The 23076-nt window shown below is 47.4% G+C and overlaps 1 protein-coding gene across 1 annotated transcript in view; it reads right to left on the bottom strand.

The window, feature by feature from the left end:
• CACNA2D2 (calcium voltage-gated channel auxiliary subunit alpha2delta 2) overlaps window positions 1–23076 on the bottom strand; it is an 806035-nt gene that overhangs the window by 195913 nt on the left and 587046 nt on the right. The window contains exon 6 of the mRNA XM_084839654.1: window positions 10959–11097. Within this exon, the coding sequence (XP_084695780.1) occupies window positions 10959–11097 (139 nt within the window). The remainder of the gene's footprint in view (window positions 1–10958; window positions 11098–23076) is intronic.

Raw genomic sequence — 23076 nt, forward strand, 5'->3', positions numbered from 1 at the left:
GATTTTTTTCCCCTGGAGCGCTTAGTGATGGCAAAGGGAGAAAACAGAGCCCTAGAAGAATAGAAACACTGCTGAGCACACTACAGTGAGCCGGCCGTCCACCTATCCTTATTTCTGATTTTCCCCTGAATGTGTGCACAGCACACCTTTTCATGGCTTCTGGGCAGAAAAATCTACCCAGCAACCAGTAAAACATTTTAATTGCTTTCCAGTTGCTGAGTTACTCCTTCAGACCAATTTACACAATTTAAACCAACAATACCTTTGCTCTTATCCTCATCTGAATCCTCTCTAGGAGCCATCCTCTATGTGGCAGTTGCTCTGTGACTAGGGATGTACGAGAGTCACTTACCTTTTCATGGATTCTGTTCATGGTGGGGGGGAGGCGTTCTGTCCCTCCCCCCAGAATCCTCGATGGGGGGGGAGGTGATCCGGTCCTTCCCCCTGGAATCCTCGACGGCCGGCTGTGCTCCGCGGCGGCTCCACAGAACAGCCAGCCAAGCCCAGGCCAGGGCCATCCGCAGCCGGATTTCCGGCCACGGAGGGCTCTGGTAAAAAACAAAACAAAATGCGTATGCAAATGGCGGTGGCTACAGCCGCCATTTGCGTTCCTTATTTTTCTTCATCCTAGTCTACGTAAATATTTACGTAGACTAAGACGAAGAAAAGAAAGGGGAACGCAAATAGCGTACCGGGCGCTATTTGCGTTCCCCTTTCTTGTCTTCGTCTTAGTCTACATAAATATTTACGCAGACTAAGACAAAGAAAAATAAGGAATGCAAATGGCGGCGGCCGTAGCCGCCGCCATTTGCGTATGCGTTGTTGTTGTTTTGTTACCCAGATGTGATAGGCTACGTAAGTCTTTACGTAGCCTATCACGTCTATGGGGAAAAACAAACAAACACAGACTGCAAATGGCGGTGGTGGCAGCCGGTCGGAAGACCAGCCGCCGCCGCCACCACCACTGCCGAAGCCGCTGATGGAGCTGCTGCTGTCCGAAACATCCGCCCCAGGTAAGTCTCGTCCCGGGGGGGATCGCGGGGGGCGGGGGGGTGGCAGGCCGTTCCGCGATTGATTTCAGGGGGCCGAATGCACTGGCATTTGGCCTCACTGAGATCCGTCGCAGAATTCTCTGACATCCCTATCTGTGACTATAACACAGGGGTGGGCAAGCGGAGGCCCTTGACCTAACTTCATGTGGCCCTCAGCCTAATTTCAAAAGCCCTCTGCATGCAATCAGTTCAGACCTCTGGCAAGAGCAATCTGTCCTTTTTGTGGCAGCCTGCTGAGCAGGAAGGCAGTGGAAGAGAGAGAAATGGCAATTCTTTACTCACTTGTGAATTTCTGTTCTCATCGAGTGAAGGAGGCCAGCTAGTACGGGGAAGGCCCTGCCTCTGGGGCCAAGAAGGCAGTCTCCAAGAAGAACTTCCAGTGGAGGCAGGGCCTTCCCCAGGCTCACCAGTTAAGTCTTCCAAGTCTTTGGAACTCCTCGGAAGCCCTCTGTCCTGACGGACTTGGACTGTGAACCTTGGTTGATGAACAGGCTGAGGAAGCAACAGTGCTAAAGCCTGCCTAGCCTAAGAATCACCTAGGAGGTGGCCGGCCTGGGCGGGCCTGGCTGGCCTCCTTCACTCGATGAGAACGGAAATTCACCAGTGAGTAAAGAATTGCGTTTCTCCCGCCGAGTGCAGGAGGCCAGCCAGTACGGGGATGTGACAAAGCAGTTCATCCCCAGGTCGGTCAACAAACCCTTAGGCCAGCCCCGCCTCTAGGGTTGTAGAACCCTCTGGAAGACCCTCCTGCCAAAGGCACCCTCTGCAGATGCAAAAAGTTTGATTTTTAGTGACATGTAAATGCATGCACGGATGACCACGTGGCCATTCTGCAGATCTCTTCTAGCGGAGCCCTCCCCCAGAAGGTTGCTGCTGTGGCCATCTCCCTAACCGAGCAGGCCAATATTCCCTCCGGGACTGCTAAGCCTCTGGAGGTGTAAGCCAGGGCAATGCACTCACGTAGCCAGTGTGCCAGAGAGGCTACTGACATCTTCTTGCCCATGGAGGACAGTCTGAAGGACACAAATATGGCGCTATGTTGCCTGTGGGGCCTGGTCCTATCTAGGTAGAACTTGAGGGCTCGCCTGGCATCCAGAGTGTGCCACTCCCTCTCCTGGGGGTGGAAGGGTGAGGGCAGAAGGATGGGATGAGTTCCTGGGCTCTGTGGAAGTCAGAGTTGACCTTGGGGATGAAGGCTGGGTCCGGGCAGAGGGCCACCTTGTCCCTGTGAAAAATACAAAGCTCCTTTTCCACCGAAAGAGCCCCCAGCTCAGAGACCCTTCTGGTGGATGTGATAGCCAGAAGGAAAATCATTTTGAGGGTCAACACCTTAAGGGTGGCAGCCCCTAGGGGTTTGAATGGGCTTTGGACAGTTCCTTGAGAACAGCCTTGAGGCTGCACGTGGGGAACCTCCTCACTGGAGGACAGTTGATCAGTGAAGCCGCCCTAAGGAACCTCTTAATATGGGAGTGAGAACCTAGCCCCCCCAACTCCCCTAGTATGGACCCCAAGGCAGAAACCTGCCTTTTAAAAATACTTGTTTTGAGGCCTGCTGACAGGCCCTCCTGGAGGAATTCCAGGATATCGTCTATGCTGGTGCCTAATGGGTCCCTCCTTGTAGCCTGGGCCCAGAAGACGAAAGCCCTCCAGGTGCGCTCATACGATCTATTAGTGGAGGATTTCCTGGAGGCTAGGAGGGTGGAAACCACCTGTGAAGAATAGCCCTGGACCCCTAGCAATTTCTGCTCAACTTCCAGGCGTTTCAGGAAACCTGGATCTTGGTGAGTGATCAGGCCTTGAGTCAGTATATTTATTTATTTATTTGTTTGTTTATTTCATTTCTGTACCACCCAATAGCCGAAGCTCTCTGGGCGGTTCACAAAAATTAAAACCAAACAGCACACAATAAAACAATTTAAAATATATAGAACATTAAAACCACAATATAACAATACAACCACAATAAAACCTAGCAGCAGTGCAGGAGTTTAAAATACAGATTTAAAACGGCAAAGCTAAAAATTTAGAAAGCTAAAATGCCTGGGAAAATAAAAAGGTCTTCACCTGGTGCCAAACAGAATACAATGTAGGTGCCAGGCGAACCTCACTAGGGAGCTCATTCCAGAGCCGGGGTGCCACAGCAGAAAAAGCCCTCCTCCTAGTAGCCACCTGCCTCACTTCCTTTGGCGGGGGCTCACGGAGAAGGGCCGCTGATGATGATCTTAAGGTCCGGGCAGGCACATATGGGAGGAGGCGATCCTTCAGGTAACCTGGCCCCAAGCCGTTAAGGGCTTTGAATGTTAACACCAGCACTTTGAATCGGGCCCGGAAATGGACTGGCAGCCAGTGCAGCTGGAAAAGTACTGGCGTAATATGAGCTCGCAGGCCAGTCCCTATTAACAATCTTGCTGCCCTATTTTGGACCAGCTGAAGTTTCCGGACCGTTTTCAAAGGCAGCCCCACGTATAACGCATTGCAGTAATCCAGATGAGAAGTTACCAGAGCATGGATAAGTGTAGCTAGGCCATCTCTGTCCAGATAAGGGCGTAGTTGGTATACCAGCCTAAGCTGATAAAAAGTGCTCCGTGCCACTGAGTTCAGTGCCTCAAGTGGCAGTAGGTCATGCCGGGGCGGCAGGGTTAGTAGCTTGACCATGGATAGGTTTATAAGGTCGGTGTACCATGGTCTCCTCAGTCAATTGGGTGCTATCAGGATTACTTCTGCCTGCTCGTCCCTTAGCTTCAGTATCACTTATGGGATGAGGGGCAGGGGAGGGAAGGCATAAAGAAACCCCCCGGGCCAACTGCTGGTCAAGGTCTCTGGGAAATACCTCCGAAGGGAAAAGACAGCCTTCCTGGGGCTTTTCCTTGGGCTTGTCTTCCTCTGAGGGGTCTCCCTCCTCAGATTCAGATGAGCTTGCTCTGGGGGAAGGGGATCTGGAGCTTTGGGAGTCAGAGCAGTAGGCTGGGGATGAGGATGGGGATCTGGCCCTTCACCTCCCTTCTCTACATCTCCTTTCTCTGGGTAGATGGTGACAAGGATCTGGAGTGCTTCCTCCCGGAGGAGCCCCTGCTTGAGGTGGAGCGGGACCTGCCCGAGGCCTCCCCCCTCCCCCTCTGCCTGCTTCTCCTGGAGTGGGTGCAGGGGGTGGAGGGGGCATCTGCGCCTCCATTTGGAGCGTGATCTGTTGCGCTGGATGTTCATGGAGCTGTAGCTGGAAGAGTGCGAGTGGGTGCGTTGCTTGCGTTGGGCCCTTTCCCCGGATGTGTTCCTGTGGGAGTGGTCTCTGCATCTTGTCCCCTCCATGTGGGGAGGCCTTGTGTCTGATTTGGCAAATGTCCTCCTCTAGCAAATCCAGCATAGATCTTTCCCTCTCCTGGATTTGGGGGGGGGGGGGGGCTGGCCCTCAGGGTTGGGCCTATAGCTGGGCTCCAGGCCCCTTGCACTTTCCTCCAGGGGCTCCTGTGATGGGGAAGGCGGTGGACTGGATTCCTCCATTTCCCACCCTTTCTAGGGCTCCTAATGGGGGTGTGGACCTTGAGAGGCTTGCCCTGGTATCCCTTGCCCAGGTGGGTGGGGGGAGAACGGGGTGTGTGTGCGAGGGGCCTTGCCGCTGCCTGACTCACCCTCTCCAGGCCGCTCCTGATCCTTGGAGGGAGGGGGGCAATGGAAGCCGCTGTTGCCGACCCTTGCGGGCTCCGGTGCCTGGTGAGGTCTCGCTCCACCACATCCACATGGTTGTTGGTGGCCAGGGGGCTGATAGCAGCACCTGCCTTGACCGTGGCTGAAGATTCTCTCTGCTTTGCGGGGGCGGGGCTGGAGCGCTGAGGCTTCCCCGGCATCTGTGCAGTGGCGGGTAAGAAGCCCAGGGCTTCTTCCATGAGGCAGGAAGAAAAGCTGGCAAGCATGAGGGAGGCCCCACCTCCTCCGGAAGTTCTTCTTGGAGGCTGCCTTCCCAGTCCCAGAGGCGGGGCCTTCCCCATACTGACTGGCCTCCTGCACTCAGTGGGAGAAAAGGAGGTGGCAGAAAGAGAAAAGGGGTCATCCACCCACTTTAGGCTCTGGTTCTTCTCACTGCTGGCTTTGGCCCTGCCTGCCACTGGTGTCCCCCGCCCCACATTACCTGAGAGGGTAAAAAGGCTGCCCACCTCTGCCGCCATGTAGCTGAATTGCCAAGCAAATTGCTCTCATAGTGCGGAATGTTTTCATGTTACCATCAGGGACGTCTGGCAGTGGAGTAGCGACTCTTCACATTTGGTGGAATACCCATATGACAAGAAGTTCCATGTGGTGGGTTGAACAGGGAGACCAGCCCTCATTCAAAAGTGTTTTGAAACCATTGTTTCCAGATGGAAAATCCAACCCCCCTTGTTATCCTCCATGATGATGATGATGATTAAATAAACAGGCTATAAATCCCAAGTGTGAGTTAATCTCCAATTTGATTTTGTTCCGCAGCACTGTGTTTTGATTTATGTGGGTTTGGCAGGGCATCAGTGCTGGTTCTGCATTAGGAGCAGGAGGCTGAAAATCATGAATATTTCATCCTGCTCACCCACCCTGAGGTCTCCTCCCCCCAAACTCATGATTTGCTTCATTAGCTGCTCGGCCTGGACTAGATAGGTAATAAAACTAATTGCCATTTCTAATCCAGTGATGTCAGTGCAGTGAAATTATTCCACTGATGTGGTTCTCCATTTCTATACATTTCTGTTTGCAACAAGTCTATATAGGTACATGTTGGAACGTGTTGTTAAACATGTTAGGCAGGACAGAGACAACCACTGTGAGATCTCAACAAGAGAAAGGAAGGGATCATGTGTAGGTGTGTTCGTTTGCACTCTTTGTTCAGAAGTAAACCAGAAATGTGTGAGTTAGACCCACAAGGATCAACAATCAAACATTTAGAACATCCCTGCATCAGGAGACAGACCGACTTTCAAATCCAGGAGATCTCTAGTTTGACTCAGCTAGCCAAGGTTAACTCCATGCCTTCTATCACTGTTAAATTAGACGGGATTAGCCTCTCTACACAACAATGTTAACTTGAGTTTAAAATGGAAACACACCTTCTCAAGCTTATAGTCTGGCTGAAAGGCAATAAAAGTTAAGCTTCTGTGTCATTTTGATTAGGTTCCTAAGTGACTTAATGGGGAATTTTTAAAGGCATATTCAAGTCTCAAAGCTAGCATGTGCAATCCCGATATTCAAAGCAGCCACTAAAGGGAGACCAAGAGCTATACTTCCCACAGAAGGCAGGGGACAGGGATTTGAGCTCCCCCACCCCATGGTTGGAATAAGGTGTGAAAGGAGGGGTGATGTGAACTCAGTGGGCAACTGTACACTGAAAGGCTTTGCGGCACACCTGGCAGGGGAGCCCACATCAGCCTGTGAATAGTCTGTGCGCACATTCCCACCTGCTGCTGCTTGCCCCGCTTGCCTGAACTATGCCTGAACATCAGCATCAGCAGCACAGAAACATAATCAATTTAAACAATGCTCTGGCTGCTGGCGAGAGTGGAGGGAAAGGGCCACAGACCCTTTCACGTGGATTTTCCAGTGGATAAGAACAACAGCACGGACTATGTATCAGTCATAGCACACAGTGTGAAAGGGTCACATCTCCTCTACGAGCTCATGACAGCTTGCGTTCTTCGCTAATAGTTGTGAATGGGTGCAAGCATACACTGACTCATTAAACAGGCCTGGGACTAGGCAGGCTCTTTTTATTACATCTGAGTGAATGAACACAACTAACGTCTGCGCCTTTCTCCATTCAAGGGATCACTCGGAAAGAGGAACCCTGTTGGACTCCACTACATGCATACAGACGATATACAGCAGCCTTCCCCAAGCTGCTGCCCTCTAGACATTTTGAACTACAGCTCCCAGCATTCCCGAGCATCGGCCATGCTGGCTGTGGCTGATGGGAATTGAAATACAAAAAATCTGGAGGACACCAGCTTGACATACAGGCTCAGTGCCTTAAGAAGAGCTGTAGCAGCTCCCCATGACCTACCCTCCTCCTGGATGGGGCCAGGGAAGGCTGGCATTTGTCATCCTGATTCTCACCCTGCTTTCATGGCCATTCCTATTTGTGACTGCGCCATGTCGAATGCTAATGAAAAGTAGCTTTCACAAACACAAGCAGAAAGTTGGGCTTATACAGTACATTTTGACGCAAACTCCAAGAGCCCGCTTTGTCTGCCTGCAAAGCTCCCTCAGACCCAAGCAAGTTCACAGCCTTCGTAGGCCCCAGTTACCACCCGGCCCAAGAAAAGTTTTCCCCTTCTACCTTCCCATGGCAACACAGAGACAATTCCTGAGGGGGTAACAAAGGATTCAAAGCTCCCAGTGAAGATTCAAGGCCCAGCGGTGGCTGTTTCAGAGCTAATGAGAAGGAATGAGTTTTCTACCCACTGATGAGCCATGCAGGGACAAAGCACTAATTGGACTGCAAACAGGCAGCAGCACTAAGCACTTTTGAAAACACCTAGGGCTTGTTCCCAGAGGTCTGTACATCTGTCGGAACTGTTTACACCGTGAAGGTTTTCCAGCGCGAAAAACCTTGTGATGGGCGAGACTAGATGGAGAGCTTCAGCTCTCGAGTGCCTGTGCAGGAATTTTAAGACCCTAATGACCCCAACAAATCTCTTTTTCATACTTACTCATGTGCACAGCACATGCAGGCACATCATTCCACAGCTTTCCAGTTGCTAGAACACTGCCAGATAGCAGGGCATGAATTCGAGTGGACTGTATGAAGAGACCGCCCTCTCTGTGCATTATCTTACCTCTCTATAAAAATGCACAAAGCCTGCAATTCTATGGATTGGGCACTGCAAGTTACCACCTGTAATCTGTCATCAGTTTCTCTTGTTTCTTTGTCTACTCCCCTAGTTCAAGAGCTGAGATGTATCTGTTCCCTCTGGGATAGGCCAGCTACTTCACAGTTACACCCGCTCCCCCCCCCCCATGTATAATACCAGCAGACAGAAATGCAATGTAAGCAAAGCAGACCGGGAGTGTGCCAAATAGAAACTAGACTGCCTGTAGTGCAAATTATACATGTAGCAACCTGTTCTGGAACTCAGCATTTACTAAGACAAGCTTCATGCCTTTCATTCCAAGAAAGGAAGCAAAAGTCAGAGGGAATGACCGAGACAAGGTCAAAGTAGCAGCCTCAGATGCAGCGTGATGATACCAAAGGCTGCACACACGAAGACAAGCCATCAAGTGCGGCACTGTGACACACAGGACAGGCATTTTCAATATGGTGTTAGGGGAAATGGCTGGGCCCCATATTAATTAGAATGGCAACTGCACCTTTAAAAAGCCAGAAAGAAGCCGTTATTTGGACTACTGCCTAGGCCAAAACCATTCTTTGTAGCTTGCATGGGAAGGAAGGCTCAGTATGGGTGTGGGACTTTTAAAGGCAGAGGAAGATCAATACAGGTCTCAAAGATGATCAAGATGCCAAGATCACCAAGGGGCAGGCAGCTCATCATAAAAAGTGATGTAGGTCATCATAAAAGTGATGCAGGTAACAGCACCAGGATAGAAAGCAACGGCTGGTTTTGGTGGAGGACAGCTAACAGTCTATAACAGGCCCCACTACTGTTTCTTTAGGGCTCTGAGAAATGGACCTTTAGGGGGCCTCTAACATTTGCCTGCAAACCCTAAATTCAACCTGGTGCCCTCCAGATGTGTTGAGCTATAAATGCCATCATCCCCAGGCAGCATAAACCCACAAAGTTTTGAAACTCATCAGGGGCCGATCTACACTGCGCCCGCCATCACAATGAATTTGGTGTCCTGTCAGGTTAAATGCTCTCGCGTTAAAACACGATTATCCACACTCACCCATTTTCCCCATTGCAGTGCTTTAGCAAATGCATGAGCTTGGTTCACACTCGAGTGCTGTGCTGTTTTCCTGCTCTTAAAGACGGAGGCTCTCATTGGAGGATCAGAAACTCTTCCTGTTTCTGCTGATTCCACACCCACCATGCTCACAGCTCTCGAGGGCCCCATGTTGTCTTCCAGCTACTGATCGCATAGCTTCCTCAGCACTCAATGTTTCCTCAGCAACAAGCAAAGGGCTGGATGTGCACGCACTTATCTGATCTTGGAAGCTAAGCAGGGTCAGCCCCAGTCAGTAGTTGGATGGGTGACCGCCTGGGAATCAGGCTTCCTGCACTGAGGAGGGGGTTGTTCTATCCCTCCAAAAAGACTAAGTTTTACCCCCTTCTATCCCCCACTTCAGCTGGGTTTTTTTTTAAATTAAGGCATTATCTTCGAAGAATTGTGGCTTCTCCGTGATTTTTTTTTTCTAATTCAGGCATGGTCTTCGAAGATTTGAAAATTCGAAGATTCAAAAATTTGAAGTTTTGAAGCTTCAAATCTTCGAATCTTCAAAGATCATGCCTGAATTAGAAAAAAAAAATTGTGGAGAAGCCATGATTCTTTGAAGATAACACCTTAATTTTTTTTTTAAAAAGCCAAAGCGGGGGATAGAAGGGGGTAAAACTTAGTCTTATTTGAAGGGATAGAACAACCCCCTGCTCAGTGCAGGAAGCCTGATTCCCAGGCGGTCGCCCATTCAACTACTGACTGGGGCCGACCCTGCTTAGCTTCCGAGATCTGACAAGCGCACGCACATCCAGCCCTTTGCTTGTTGCTGAGGAAACATTGAGTGCTGAGGAAGCTATGTGATCAGTAGCCGGAAGATGACATGGGGCTGTCGAGAGCTGTGATTGGACAGGAGGGAAATACAAACACCACTCAGTATGGACAGGCAGGGGAGGGGCTACAACCAGATATGGTAGCGAAGGCGGAAAATCAGAGCACATTAAGGGGAAATACCGGGATACCAGGGTATTGAAAGCGGGAGCACGGAAGTGGGAAATTCTGGTTCCAATTCGAGGCGGCTACTGTGAAAGACGGGCGGTGAAACCTCATTGGAAGCGAAAAAACCTGTAAGTGTAGATCGGCCCCAGGTCTGGCAACACTGAGCTCAAGATTTGACATTTGGCTCAGGATTTTCCTCCTCTCTTGCCTGTTATGGTAGCAAGATGCCCATTTCCCACTACAGCCAACACCAGGCTTGACCAGCACATTAGGGCCAAGGTATTCTTCTCCTTCCCTGCATTTTCAACCACTGGAGCTACAGAAGGCTCTTCTTCTTTCTTGCCAGAGGCATGCTCTACCTCCTTATGTGTAGTTCCTAAACATTAGGATCAGCTCTAATTAGTATTTTATGGCCAAAGGGGAGGAACCAAAGGCAAAAGCAGCAGGGCCAAAATACCAAAAATACCAGCATATTTTATCTTAAATCTCTTACCTCCAGTAACTAACCCTTAGGAGAGGCACTTTAACACTTCAGAATGGAGAAAACACTGCACAAGAGCCGGGAAACCAGGAAACGTTTGAGGGAAGGGGGTGGGGCCAGGAGAAGGGGTGGGGCCATTTGGGGAACCCTGGAGGGCCAGATTGGGACCCCAGGTGGGCTGGATTTGACCCCTGGGCTTGAGGTCCTGCGCCACTGATCTAGGTAGTACAATGCCTTTCTGCAAGACAGCGCCGTCTTCTCACCAGCAGTCCAGTCTGTACAACCAGGCAATGGAGAGCCATAAGCAGTCAACCTGCGCCACGCCTGCCCAGAAACAGCCCCAGAGCACTCAAGCACAGGGCAAAAATCTTTGGGTTCCTTGGTGACCTTTCAATGACGGCTGGATTTGGGGTGGGGGAGCAGATCTGATCAAGCTCAGTTAAAGTTTTTCTTCAACAAGGCGCAAGGATATATTAATCAAATTCTCTTGTCTGTATTACATAGGAAGCTTGAATAGTTCATCTATGGTGTTGTCTCCAGTCTTAAAATGAAGGGTTCTGTGAAAAGGGGGAACTCACAGCCTTTGTAGATGTCTGTAGGTATCTGCACAGCAGCATAGGAGTAGTTAACCTTGGTTTTAAAGTTGTCATCATCTGTGAAATCCAGCTTCAAGGAGTTGGACTTTTCCCTTTCAATTTCTTCACCCTCCGGATCATCCTGGGGAAGGAAAAGCAGACAAGTCATAAAAATGGGGCGGGGGGATCTTCTCAACAGTGGAATGAGAAGTGCATTGCAGTATTATCTGGATTTCCATGGAATCGGCTTTGGTCCATCAGGGTCACTCAAAGCAAGATAAGCCGAGTATACCATACCTTTAAAATCCAGTTTTCAGGGGTCACACAGCGCTTGAAAGGAACATACTTCCAGGTGGGGTGAGGGGAGTAGAACTGAACATCATCAAACTGGCATGGGCTGCTCAACCAATGAGAGAGGTTTGTTTCCAGGCTCCCCACTGCTACTACATTATTATGAATGGAGAGCAACTAATAAGCTCTCTATCAGAGCATCCCCCCCCCATTTCGCCCCGTTCTACCAAACTGTCATGGAATTATTCCTCTCTCTCCTGTTCCCAATGTGTACACTTTTGCCTTGAGAAGCCAAAATCTCCAGTTCTCGCTCCCCCTGAGAGCATCTGAAATAGACATCTGAAATGTTTTAACAGAAAATGTTAATACAGTAGCAAATTCCATTTGAACTTGTTGGATGGATGGGAGGATCCACAGGAAACTCCCCTCGCCAAGTAGGTCAGTATTATTTTTAATGCATCCTTCTAGTGTAAGTGAGTGTATCTCCATTAAAATCTGATTTTTCTCACAACAATTGTGCAAGGTAGGCCAATAATGATGATGATGATAGGGAACTGAGGCTAAGAGACAAGGGCTTGCCTAGGGCCATCCAGAATGTACCTGGCTGAGTTGGGTTTTGAGCTGGAGACATTCAGCTCATAGCTCAGGCTCTTTAATCCCTACACAACATGCCACCACTAGCAGCATTTCCTCGAAGCAACGGTCTTGTCCCATTCCTGAGAGAGTGTGTTGCTGGGAAACTGGGACGTTTACTCCTGAGCCCTCCTCAAGCAAACTCCATAGCAACAGCAGGAGCAGCAGGAGCTCTGGCTAGAAAGTGCTGGGACTGGAATAGCTGCTAAATGCAGATTTTCTACATCAGGCAGAGGTGGCTTGTAAAGCAAACTGGTTGAGAAGATGCTGATTCCTGGCTCATTTCGTGGCTCTGTTTAACCTTGCCTCTCTGTTTTCAGCATCTCGGCAGGTATTAAATCAGACAAAAACCTCTTGAAAATCAATTAGCAGCAAAAGGCGACTATCAAAGAACAAATTAAAATGGAGTGGAGCTTAGTGCTCTGTCAATAAGCAATGCAAACAATATTTAATTATGGTAGACAGAGATGGCAAACTCCCCGCTGCTGAGGCTGGAATATGCGCCTGCTCTTTCACACTCCACTTCTCTCTCCCCCTTCCCTGTACAGATTGCCACAGCTTTGGCAGTCAAAGTGAAAGAAGGGCTCATTTCTTCTTTATAAGGAGATTTAATCTGTCTGGAGAAGCAAAATATGTTTTCTTCTTGGAGCCTCAGAATGAATCGTCTGTACAGGCAGGGATAGGTGTAATTGAGAAGAGTAGGATTGCAATTTTTGGACCCACATTTTCCTTGACATCAGCCTATCTGGGCAAAATCTTGCAGGGGGAAAAAAGGCTTGTGGGGAGAATTTGCATGGAAAAGTAGCTAGCAGTGAAAGAGTTAAAGCCTCCTCTCTGGCCACTTTTCCACTGAAAATCCTGCCTCCTGAAGATGCATTCTCCTCATGCAAGGGCGGACAACTTGTAGCCCTCCAGATGCATTAGCCTACAATTCCCATCAGTCCTAGCCAGTATAGCCAATGGTGAGATATTATGGGGGTTGTAGGCCAAAACATCTGGAAGGCCACAAGTTGCCCACCCCACCAACTGTTGGCATTTGATTTACACTTGTTTGGTGTGTTAGATCCAGAGATGGCTTTAACAATAATTAAATAAATCCATAAAATTATACATGTTTGAACATGGGGATGTGTTAGTAAGCACCTGGAAGGCAACATGATGTGGTGGCCTGGCTTGGGTCACAAGCTGTGCAGGCCTTGGCTAACCCAGATCAGGAACTGTATTCTTAAATGTTCTCCATCACATTATCTTAACTATGAACAGGGAGACCATGCTGTATTTGAAAGAGGATAATTCACGTGGTTCTTTCTAACCCTAATATGGGCTGTTTCTCACACTATTTTATAGGGCAAAGTGTACTTTTGTCTGTTATGATTCACACATGTCTGAAAATACTTATTGTAGTGTTAAATAGTACAGAAGAGAATGAGAGAAGGAGGAGAAGGAGAAGCAGCAGCTTCACAAATGTGCCTTCTGTTGGTTAGTACAGAATATTTTAATGAATCCCCTTGTGCACATCTGCATGGAAGCCTTCTGCAGTTATTTTTCTAACTTGGAGAAGGAACTTATATAGGACTTGTATGCATGTATACAAGTCCCTTCTATGAACCATGGGCATTCATGAAGAAAGCCACTGCTGCACATGCACAGGAGGGGCACAAATGAGGTTTGTTCCTTTGCGACTCCCTTTCGCACTTCCTCTTCTTTGGCTGGGACTCAATGAGATGGAAGAGAGGACAGCTGTGCTGACACTAGCAATTGCACAAAGCATCCAGCGGGTGGAGATGGGGTTGAGAGTATGTTTGGGAGGATGGAGAAAGAGCTTGGCCCAGGAAACAGGGGAAAGGTATGAGAGGAGATAGGACCATGGCCTCAATGGCCCAAGATGTGCGAAATCTGTTTTGGGCTAGTATTAATGATAGGCTACATTATCTCTGAGAATCAGTGTCTAAATCTGATCAAACATGGGTCCAAGATTGCAGTATAATGCGTTGGAAACTCAGAAACTATGCCATCTTACTATCCAGCCTTTTTTCAGATTATTACATTGTGTAAACCCGAAGTGGGCAACCTATGGCCCTCAGCCTAATTTCAAAAGGCCTCTGCATGTGATCAGTTCAGATCTCTTGTAAGAGCAATCTGTCCTTGTCCTGGCAGCTTGCTGGATGGGAAGGAAGAAGGAGAGAGAGAGAAAAGGGGGTAGCAGAGAGAGAAAAGGGGTGACCCACCCACTTTTGGCTTTGGTCCTGCGCACCACTGGCTTCGGCTCCACCCACCGACCTGCCAGATTATCCAAAAGGGAATTGACAGAAAACAGCTTGCCCATCTCTGATATAAAATAATGCTCCACTGTGAAAACGAACTACTTATCACTCTCATTCCTTTATTTGTACATCTGCTTGCCTCTCCCCATTCCACTCCCCAATGCCTCTGGTCCATTGGTTAAGGGTTCTGAAAATCCAAGCAGACAGGTAGGTCTACTGGAACATGTTTATCTGTCTGCTTGTTGTCATCTTCAAACAATTCCAAGATGAATGTCTTCCATTTACAAAAGCCATGCCTCTACCCTAGCATATGGCATTTAAATAAGAGGCTATTTGTTCTAATGTTTAATAGAGCCTTTATTAATTTGCCTGGGTGCAGCAGTTAGGCCTGAAGGACTAGGACTAGGTTTACCTCCACAGTCCCTTTGAAAAGGTTGGTGTTATATTAGCTACATCCCAGTCTTCTGGTACAGATGCTTCGTTTAGTGAGAAGGTTATATACTGCAGTTAGTTGTTTTGCCATTTCATATTTGAGTTCCTTCAGAGCTCTCAGATGAATGCCATCTGGTCCTCGTGACATATTACTCTTTAATTTATTTGCTCTAAAATACTTCTTCTGACATCAATTTATGACAATTTCTCTGCTGCTGGTATCTCCCTGATGTCATCTGCAGTGAAGATTGATGCAAAGATTTCCTGTAACAGAGGTTCTCTGTATTAACCATAACTTTCTTTAATATGCTTTTACTCTGTAATGGTCTAATGGCTTCAGCCATTTTCTAGCAGACTTTCTGTTTTTGATCTACTTTGAGAAGGCCGGGGGGTGGGGGGGGGAGAACATAAAGGTTTCTGGTATCGACTCTTGAAATGTGCTTGGCCTCTGTTGGCCCTTACTATAGATACACACCTGCAATAGTTGGTCCTTACAGAGCACAATCCTAAGGGAATGCTGCTCGATAGACAGAAGACCCTGAGATCAGAGCCCTCTGTCTACCCTATGCCTGGCTGGCAAGAGCCAGGCAGTGCAGGAGGAGGATGGAGGCGAAATGCTTCCTGTTCCTTCTTTACTTTTACAGCTAGATGAGTCAAGAGGCTCGTCTAGCTGGTTTACCTCTTGGGGGACAAAACAGAAGATGGAGAGGCTTTAGAATCCTGCACATCCTGCTCTGTCTTCCTTCCTCCCCTCTCTGCCCACCAGCATGCCCCCTTTTCTCCCTCTCTGACTTCTGTTAGGATGTCACTGTCGCAACTGTGAAAATGAAGCTTTCTGCAGTGGCTGGAGGTAGGGTGGAGGGGGAGATCCACAATAAGATCTCCTCCTCTTCAGTAGTTGTAAAAGAACGTAAGAAGAGCTCTGCTGGATCAGACCAAGGGTCCATCTAGTCCCTCATTATGTTCACACAGTGGCCAACCAGCTGCCCACGGGAAACCCACAAGCAGGACCTGAGTGCAACAGCATCCTCCCACCCATGTTCCCCAGCAACTAGTGTTCATAGGCATACTGCCTCTGATACTGCAGGTAGGATACAGCCATCAAATATATGCTATAAGATATATACTATATCTCTGACAATGGTCGTGGAGGAGATCTGCACCATCTTCTGGCTCCCCAGATGCTGCCTGGGAACCACAGGATTGCTCCGTTAGTCATTCTTACTGGTGCATGAAGTCTCTTTTAAAATAGAAGTTCCCCAGCCTTTGGCAGTCTCATTTCACTACGGCTGATTCTTGCTGGAATTCTTTCAAACTGCTGGCAGGCTTCTTTAAAATCTGAGGTGAGTCCTTATTTAGATCCTGGGTTATGGTGTATTTGTGTAGTTCCCTCTGCGACTTGCAATCATTTTGCCTTTGTAATGGCTCCTTTTCAGTTTTCTCTCCTTACATGAAAGCTTTCTGAGAATGTATAGCGGGAGGCTTTTATCTGTGACACTGAAGGCTAGAAATATTTTCTACACCATTAATAGCCAAAATCTCCTTCGTGAAAGGGTCCTTCTGTGAAATAAAAAATGGAGACGCTATCTACAGATGACCTGCATTTCCCAGCTATAGTAGCTATGATTTTAAGAAAGCAACTAAAATGATAACTCATTGGGCACCAACACCACCCCGGGGACGTAAGCTTGTTTTCTGCTTTTGCACAGCAGTTCATAGCTTTAAGATTTGGGCTGGAGAAATACAATGGGACAATGATTACATATCAATTATTTCTTCTGCGGAAAACCTCCGTTCGTGGCAGAGCATCTGCAAGCTTTCATCTGCACCTACCCAGTTCCAAGACATGCCTTGAAAAATCTTGGCATAGGACCCAAGAAATGGAAAACAAATGTATTTTATTTGCTCCCTTGTTTCCAGTCCTTTCATATTTTACTATCACATGTGTGAGACTGCAATCATGAGGGCTAGAAACACTGTGGTTGGGATTACTGGGATTCTAATGAATGCTTATAACTAGTGGATCACAAGGGGCAATCTCCCCTACTCGGAAGCATCTTATGAGGAACACAGGACAATGTTTCATCTACTCATTGGTTTATCTACTCACTGTCTGGCAGTGGCTCTCCAGGATTTCAGGCAGGGGTCTTTCCCAGCTCTACTGGAGATGCCAGAGATGCTCTCCCAATAAGCTATGGGCCTTCCCTGTTATAAAGCAGTATGGTCACACAAAAACAGTGCTTTGGCACCTGGCAGGCCACAATACATGGCCAGTGGGCTATATTCAGTTTGGCAAGTCATAAATTGGCCAGGCCTAAATTAGATTCTGAGACAGTGGGCAGGGACTTGTTCATTTTTTTAAAAAAATCTATGCCCAGTGCCCAGTATATGTTAGAAGAGACACTTTTGCAAACATTGGATTATTATTTTACAACAAAATGTTCAAGGGCCTTCTTTGCTGACAGAAAGCAAGACTGATTGATACTCTGCTGTATTCAGACATCATGTCCTTTGATGCTAGAGGTCACATACTGAAATCATAAACGATATTGATGGTACTGAAGCAAGGGCTAATTTTAGCCTGATGAAGTATGACTATGCATCTCCCAGCAGAGAACCTCTTCTTGAAGAATGCTATCTTCACAAATGACATGTTAGAGTCCTATTTATTCTTTTCTGCTTTGGGTCATGATGAAATAATAATAACAGTAACAACAATAATATAAATTTAAAAATGAAGAGGCTGACTTAGGTGATCCTGAGCCAGCATAATATTGTGGCACAGTACAGAGCAGTCAGATTCTAGAGAGAATTTATCTTTCCTAAATTCTGGCCCTTTGCTGTGAGAAAAAGAAGCACTCTGTTTCCCTGTGCATGGCTCCTGCTTTATGACAATCTGCTGTGTGAGACTGTGAGAGGTTTCCAGGGCAATTTGGCTGGCAGCTGAATCCTTTCTGTACATCATATCTTCCCTGTTCCAGCACATCTCTTGAGAAACTGGAGTGTGGTATTTGCAAAATCCAAGTATTTGAGAGTTAGCTTCCTGCCAGGCTTGTCTAGTGCCAGGGATCCAACCAAAAGTGCCATAAAGCCAAAAAAAAGAAAAAAAAGACACAGAGGGCCAGTAATTATTGTGAGTCCACAGGCTAAAATACTCATCTAGTTTCTAAAAGCTTCTCTGTTTCTTCCAACCACTGAATCTTTCCTGAAGTAGGAATGCCAAGAGGGGCATTAGAAACAAAGGTCTATATGACATAGCCCCTGCTTCCAATCTTCTCCAAGTACATTTCACACCTGATGGTTCTTTCTGATTGCAACTGCAATTATCAGATGTATTGGAGACAACAGAAGCAGGCCTGAGGTCAGATCTTCAAGAGAACGTAATAACTGCTTTCTTTGATGAGACAGAAAGTCCATCTAGACTCCTATGGTGGCTGGACAGATGCCATCTCAGACTGATATTGCATGATGGGTAGGAAGAGGATAAACAAGAAAGCTAGAGGACCTTCAAGCCTATTAACTGACAAATAGAATAATACTCCATAGTTTGATGGCGGTACCTTTCAGAAACATGACAGTCAGAAGAAAACAAAATGTCCTTCTACCATAATGTTGTGGAGCTGGGTGAGGATACAGCAGTGCAACAGAGTCCCACAGAACTAACAAATACCACAGAACCTTCAAAGGCTGTTAAAGGCACAGCTCAGCATTTCTGAAAAGACAAACACTGGCCTGGTTCATATGTCACAATAAGCCAGAGTTCCGGGGGAACCCTAGTTTATCATTTACGAGATTGCTCCCACTATCAGTGGGAGTCAGTAACCATCTTATAGACCTTCTGTCCATAGTTGGTTTACTGTGACATGTGAACCAGGACCTCTGGCTTGTCTCTTCCCTGACAATGCTGAGAAGTAATCCACAGTTTGTTGTTGGGTTATTTCTCTGGCTTGTTGGGGGAGAGAGACAAGCCAGAGTTCCTATTTGGCACATCATGCTAAACAAACCATGGGCAGAAGGTCCATGGGTTATTTAGCCCAGGAGCCACTGAGCAGTGTTTATGAGCACACTGCTCATAAACAATAAGGCAGGGTTCTTCTGGAACCCTGGCTTATCGTGATGTGTGAACTGGGCCACTGCCTGTACCATTCAATTAAATGCACCACTGCTCTGTGACAGAGAACATTCATTATACACCTGCTGAGGAAATACCCTAGGGCAGTACATTTGTATTGTCTCGTGTGATTTAGCAAGAGGACACTTAACCCCAATGTGGGCAAAATGCATCACTGCAGCTGCTAATTTAAAGAACACAAAATGCATAACACGGAGGGAAGGAGTATGGAGCTCTTTAAAGTTTCACATCTACCAAAATATTCGCAACAGCGGTATATTTTATGGAATTATATAGAAAAGTAGTTTCAAAATTAAAGCTTCCCTGTTAAAACAATGTAATGAAATTGGTACACAGTAAGTATAAAAGCTGCATAGTAAAAGTAGATAAGGGTTTTTTAAAGTACAGAAATGGAAGTGTATGTATTCATTATGCATCCTCTGAACAATGACATCTGCATAAGCCTATGCTATTGATTGGTTGGATGTAGACTATTTCTCTGTCTAAATGTTCTTGTTACTCACAGACCTGGTCCGCACAGCACAGCAGGACTCATTGTGGGACCTGAGGCACCCACAGGCACCACTTTGAAATTCAATCACCACTTGGGAGTTGTTCTGTCATGTGAACCTGGAGAGTGTGGGTTATGCAAAGGTTAACAACCCTCACATAACCCATGGTCTGTTCTAGGGTTATGCAAGGGTTGTTTAATCTTCGCATAATCTATGCTTGTCAGGTTTGCACAACGTGACAACTCCCGAGTGGGGGTTGGATATCCAAAATGGTGGTCACACAGACCCTGCATGCACTGCAACTTCACTGTAGGTTGAATAACCCACAGTGGGCTGTCATGAAGTCTAAACTGGCCTGTAGTAATGGATTCAGCCATTCTTGTATTTATGCAGTTTGTCTAAATGCTTTTGTGTAAAGGCATACAAAGCTATATGACTGCCGCATCGCTTACAGAGCCTCAGTTGCTAAAGCATGGGGAGTAGACAAAGGTGTGTGTGCCACGCAGCCTCCCCTGCACCCGAAAGCTAGACTGCTGCCCTCACATGCAGTGGAGGGTGCTGTCCCATTACCACTGTCGAAGCAAGACTCATCGGCCCATCTGGTTGGCTGTTGTGCATGGAATGGAAGAAGGCTGCCAATTCAAGCAGGAATTCAATTCAATTTCAAGCAGGAAAATGTGTTAGGCCAGCCCTGATCCCTTATCAGAAATAGTGCCAAACCACATCAAATTCTCATCTTGCATTACCCCTTACACCTTATATTGTACTCCTGCAACATGATGCACAGAGTTTGATCCCTGAAGATGTTACAGAATGGGCTCAAAGCCATACCGTCTTTGTTTTAAGCAAATGGTTAAAAACCTAATCTTAAGCATTTGTGCAAGCTTATTTTATTGTTATACTGGCATTCACCACAAAGCTAGTGTAACATTATATGAGAATGGTGAAATGTATGGATGCAATGGTTGATAACCCCATCCTAGGATCAAACCATGGCATCTCCAGGTAGGACTTAGAGCCACCCTGTCTGAAATCCTGGAGAGTTTATGCTAGTTAGTGTAGAAAAGCACAATGCTAGGTGGACCAATGGTCTGTCTTGGTATAAGGCAGTTTCTTATGTTTCATCCCACATAGCAAAATTAAAACCCTTGTCACCTAACACAGCACCTAATTTAATATGTTTCTATGTGCTTACAGAGATATTTGTCAGGTAGGGGGTATGTGCAACATGTGGCAAAAGGCCACATGTTCAGTGCTACTAATGAACCACATCTTCCCTCTTCAAAATAAGCTTTTAAACCCTGGGGTACACGCCATACAAAATGCGACTGGAATTAAATATAAAATGTGGATTTCTAACACATCATAATTCTACTGAGAAGGATTATGAAATGCTTAAACTCCATGTTCTATTGTTCAGTATAGTACTATATCCACTGAACTTGAGACTACTTCTCTAAGACTACAAACCTAAGCTAGCTGGGTAGGGAGAAAGTCCCATTGAACTCAAGGCCATATTCATAGTAAACATGCTTAGGATTGTGCCGCTCATCTCAGAAACTGAGTTGATGTCAGGAGTGCCCTTGCTGCCTTCTGTAATCCTCAAGTAGCTAGAATCAACACGCAGACAAAAGGGCTCTTTTCCAAGGCTTTATTTCCATTCAACCTAATGACGCTTACAGATGCTAACTGCCTGAGCCTAAGTGGAAAACTCAAAGGAGCAGCCTACCAGGGGATTCTAGCTTTAGGGAATCAGTTGGTCTCCATTTGGAGGAAAAGTGCGGCAAGCATCTGAACTTAAGGAGTAGGAAGGGAGAGTCCACCCTTTTCCCGTGGGGCATCGGGGCGCAGCTGTTGTCATTGCGCCAAGCAGGCTGAGTGCCTCCTCTCGGCGCCCGCAACCTCTTGTTTGTCTCTGTGCCTGCGCCTCGTGTCTAGAAGCTCAAGTTGTCCCTCCTTCTCCCTGCCAGGGTCACTGTTGCTCTCAGGAATGTGAGGGGGGGGCTCTCCCTCCAGCTGCGCCTCTGAAAAACGAGCGGGTTCCTCTCCCACGGATTATATCTCTTCCTCAGAATCAGAACTGCTTTGGGACTCTATGGGCTCAGATCCAACCCTGACAATTGATTGACTGGTGCATCCTCTTGGACAGCAGACCTCCACAGTTCAGTGCTACAGAGTAATGGAAAGTAAAATGCTGCTTGCTCCATATGTGCAAAAGGGCTGCAGAGTGGTGAGTTGGACCCATAAAGACTGGCAGAGATGTATGAAGGGAACCAGGAGTGGATTGATGAGAATACGGATCAGAGCTTAGAGGTGGCAACACAGACATGCAGGATCAGCTTGCTCTCTTCCAGTTTGGCTCTCACAGTGTGTAGCATAAACTAATCTTGTTTCTATTAAAATCTTGAGTCTTTGATCTTTTACACGGGTCTCATTTTACTCTGACCAACTCAGTTGCAAAGGTGCAAAATTTAACTCAGCTAACACCACCACATTAACAGCATACACATAAAATCACTCTTACTGCCTTGAAGACATCTTGGTTGATGCAGCCTTGTGCAACAGGCTAGTGATCCAAAGTGCCTGTCACATGCTTGCCTGTATGGATCCACAGCTAGAGCATCGCCTTGCTTGCAAGCAGCTTATTTATAGCAGGTGACATTTCCGCAGGTACAAGGTTGCCACTTACACCAGAGGGAGCGAAAGTGTTACATTCCTAAAATCAGCCCCTGCCCTCCTTGCCACGTCATGCCTGCCCCTGACAGGTGCCAATTATGGCATCTCACCACTGCAGACACAAGCAAGGGGGCGAACCTCCCACTCTGCAGTTCGTCTCAGATGACAGAGTCTAACGATATAATTGGAGCGATGTTGAGGAGGAGAGCAGAAAAATAAGAGGCAGCAATTTAATCCTGCAGGTGTGTAAAAGGGGGACTGTGGGGAGGGAGGAAAGACAGTAGGCAGTTCTGTGTATTGCTTCTGCCAATCAGACTACAGAGGAATGACTGGCTCTCAGGGAAGCTGCTTTGCCCCCCATGGTGGGCAATGGCCATCTCTGAGGGAGGCCAGCCCAGCTGTGACCACAAGGAAGGCAAGAACGGGCATTACAGGCAGGTGGGTGGAGTTAAACTGGCATGGCACAGTCTCATAAGCACCAGCTCATTCTCCCAAAGCTCCCTTGTCTTATGAAAATTAGTGCTTAAGTTATAGCAGATGAACAGTGCAAACCTAAGTGGAGTCGGGGAGGAGCAAAGCAGTGGGTCAACCACCTCATTCCAAGCCCTGCCAGCCAGGACAGAGGTGTGTATGGAGCAGTTTCGTTGGGCTTTTCAGCTTGCTGGATCTTTTTATTTTAACCCCCCTCCCCCCGATTTGGAAACAATGGGGGGAAATTAGCTATGACAGCTCCAGGCTGACATAGCTAAGAAGCCCAATTTTGGTCCCTTTTGTGGGGAATAGAGGAGCTTTGGATCAAGCAGATCCAAAGCCAGCTCCAATCCACCCCCAGAACACCCTATTTCAGGGCCTTATGTTTCCTACTGTTGGTGGAACTATTTCAGGGCCTTATGCTTGCTCCTGGGCCACCTGGGCAGATGGAGCCTCTCTCCAGCAGAACTCCTCTCCCTAGCAGGAGGGCACCTCCACCCCATCTTAATCCTTCCCAGCTGGTGGGTTGGAAGTCCTTTGCCCCTTCTGAAAGAAAGACAAGGTTTCAATCTTAAACATACTGTTACACTAACCCCAACTTCCTTGAGCGGTGAGCCAGGGGCGCAGGCGCTCATGTGGGATTGATTTCCTTTGGAAGGAGGTCACTGGAGACTTATGGCATTTGGTTGAAGACCCAGCTATGGCCAGTCATCTCCATGACAAAAGATGTA

Source organism: Heloderma suspectum, chromosome 2 (assembly GCF_057233095.1).
Source record: "Heloderma suspectum isolate Gila_16-S chromosome 2, 16-S_ref, whole genome shotgun sequence".
Lineage (NCBI taxonomy): Eukaryota > Metazoa > Chordata > Lepidosauria > Squamata > Helodermatidae > Heloderma > Heloderma suspectum.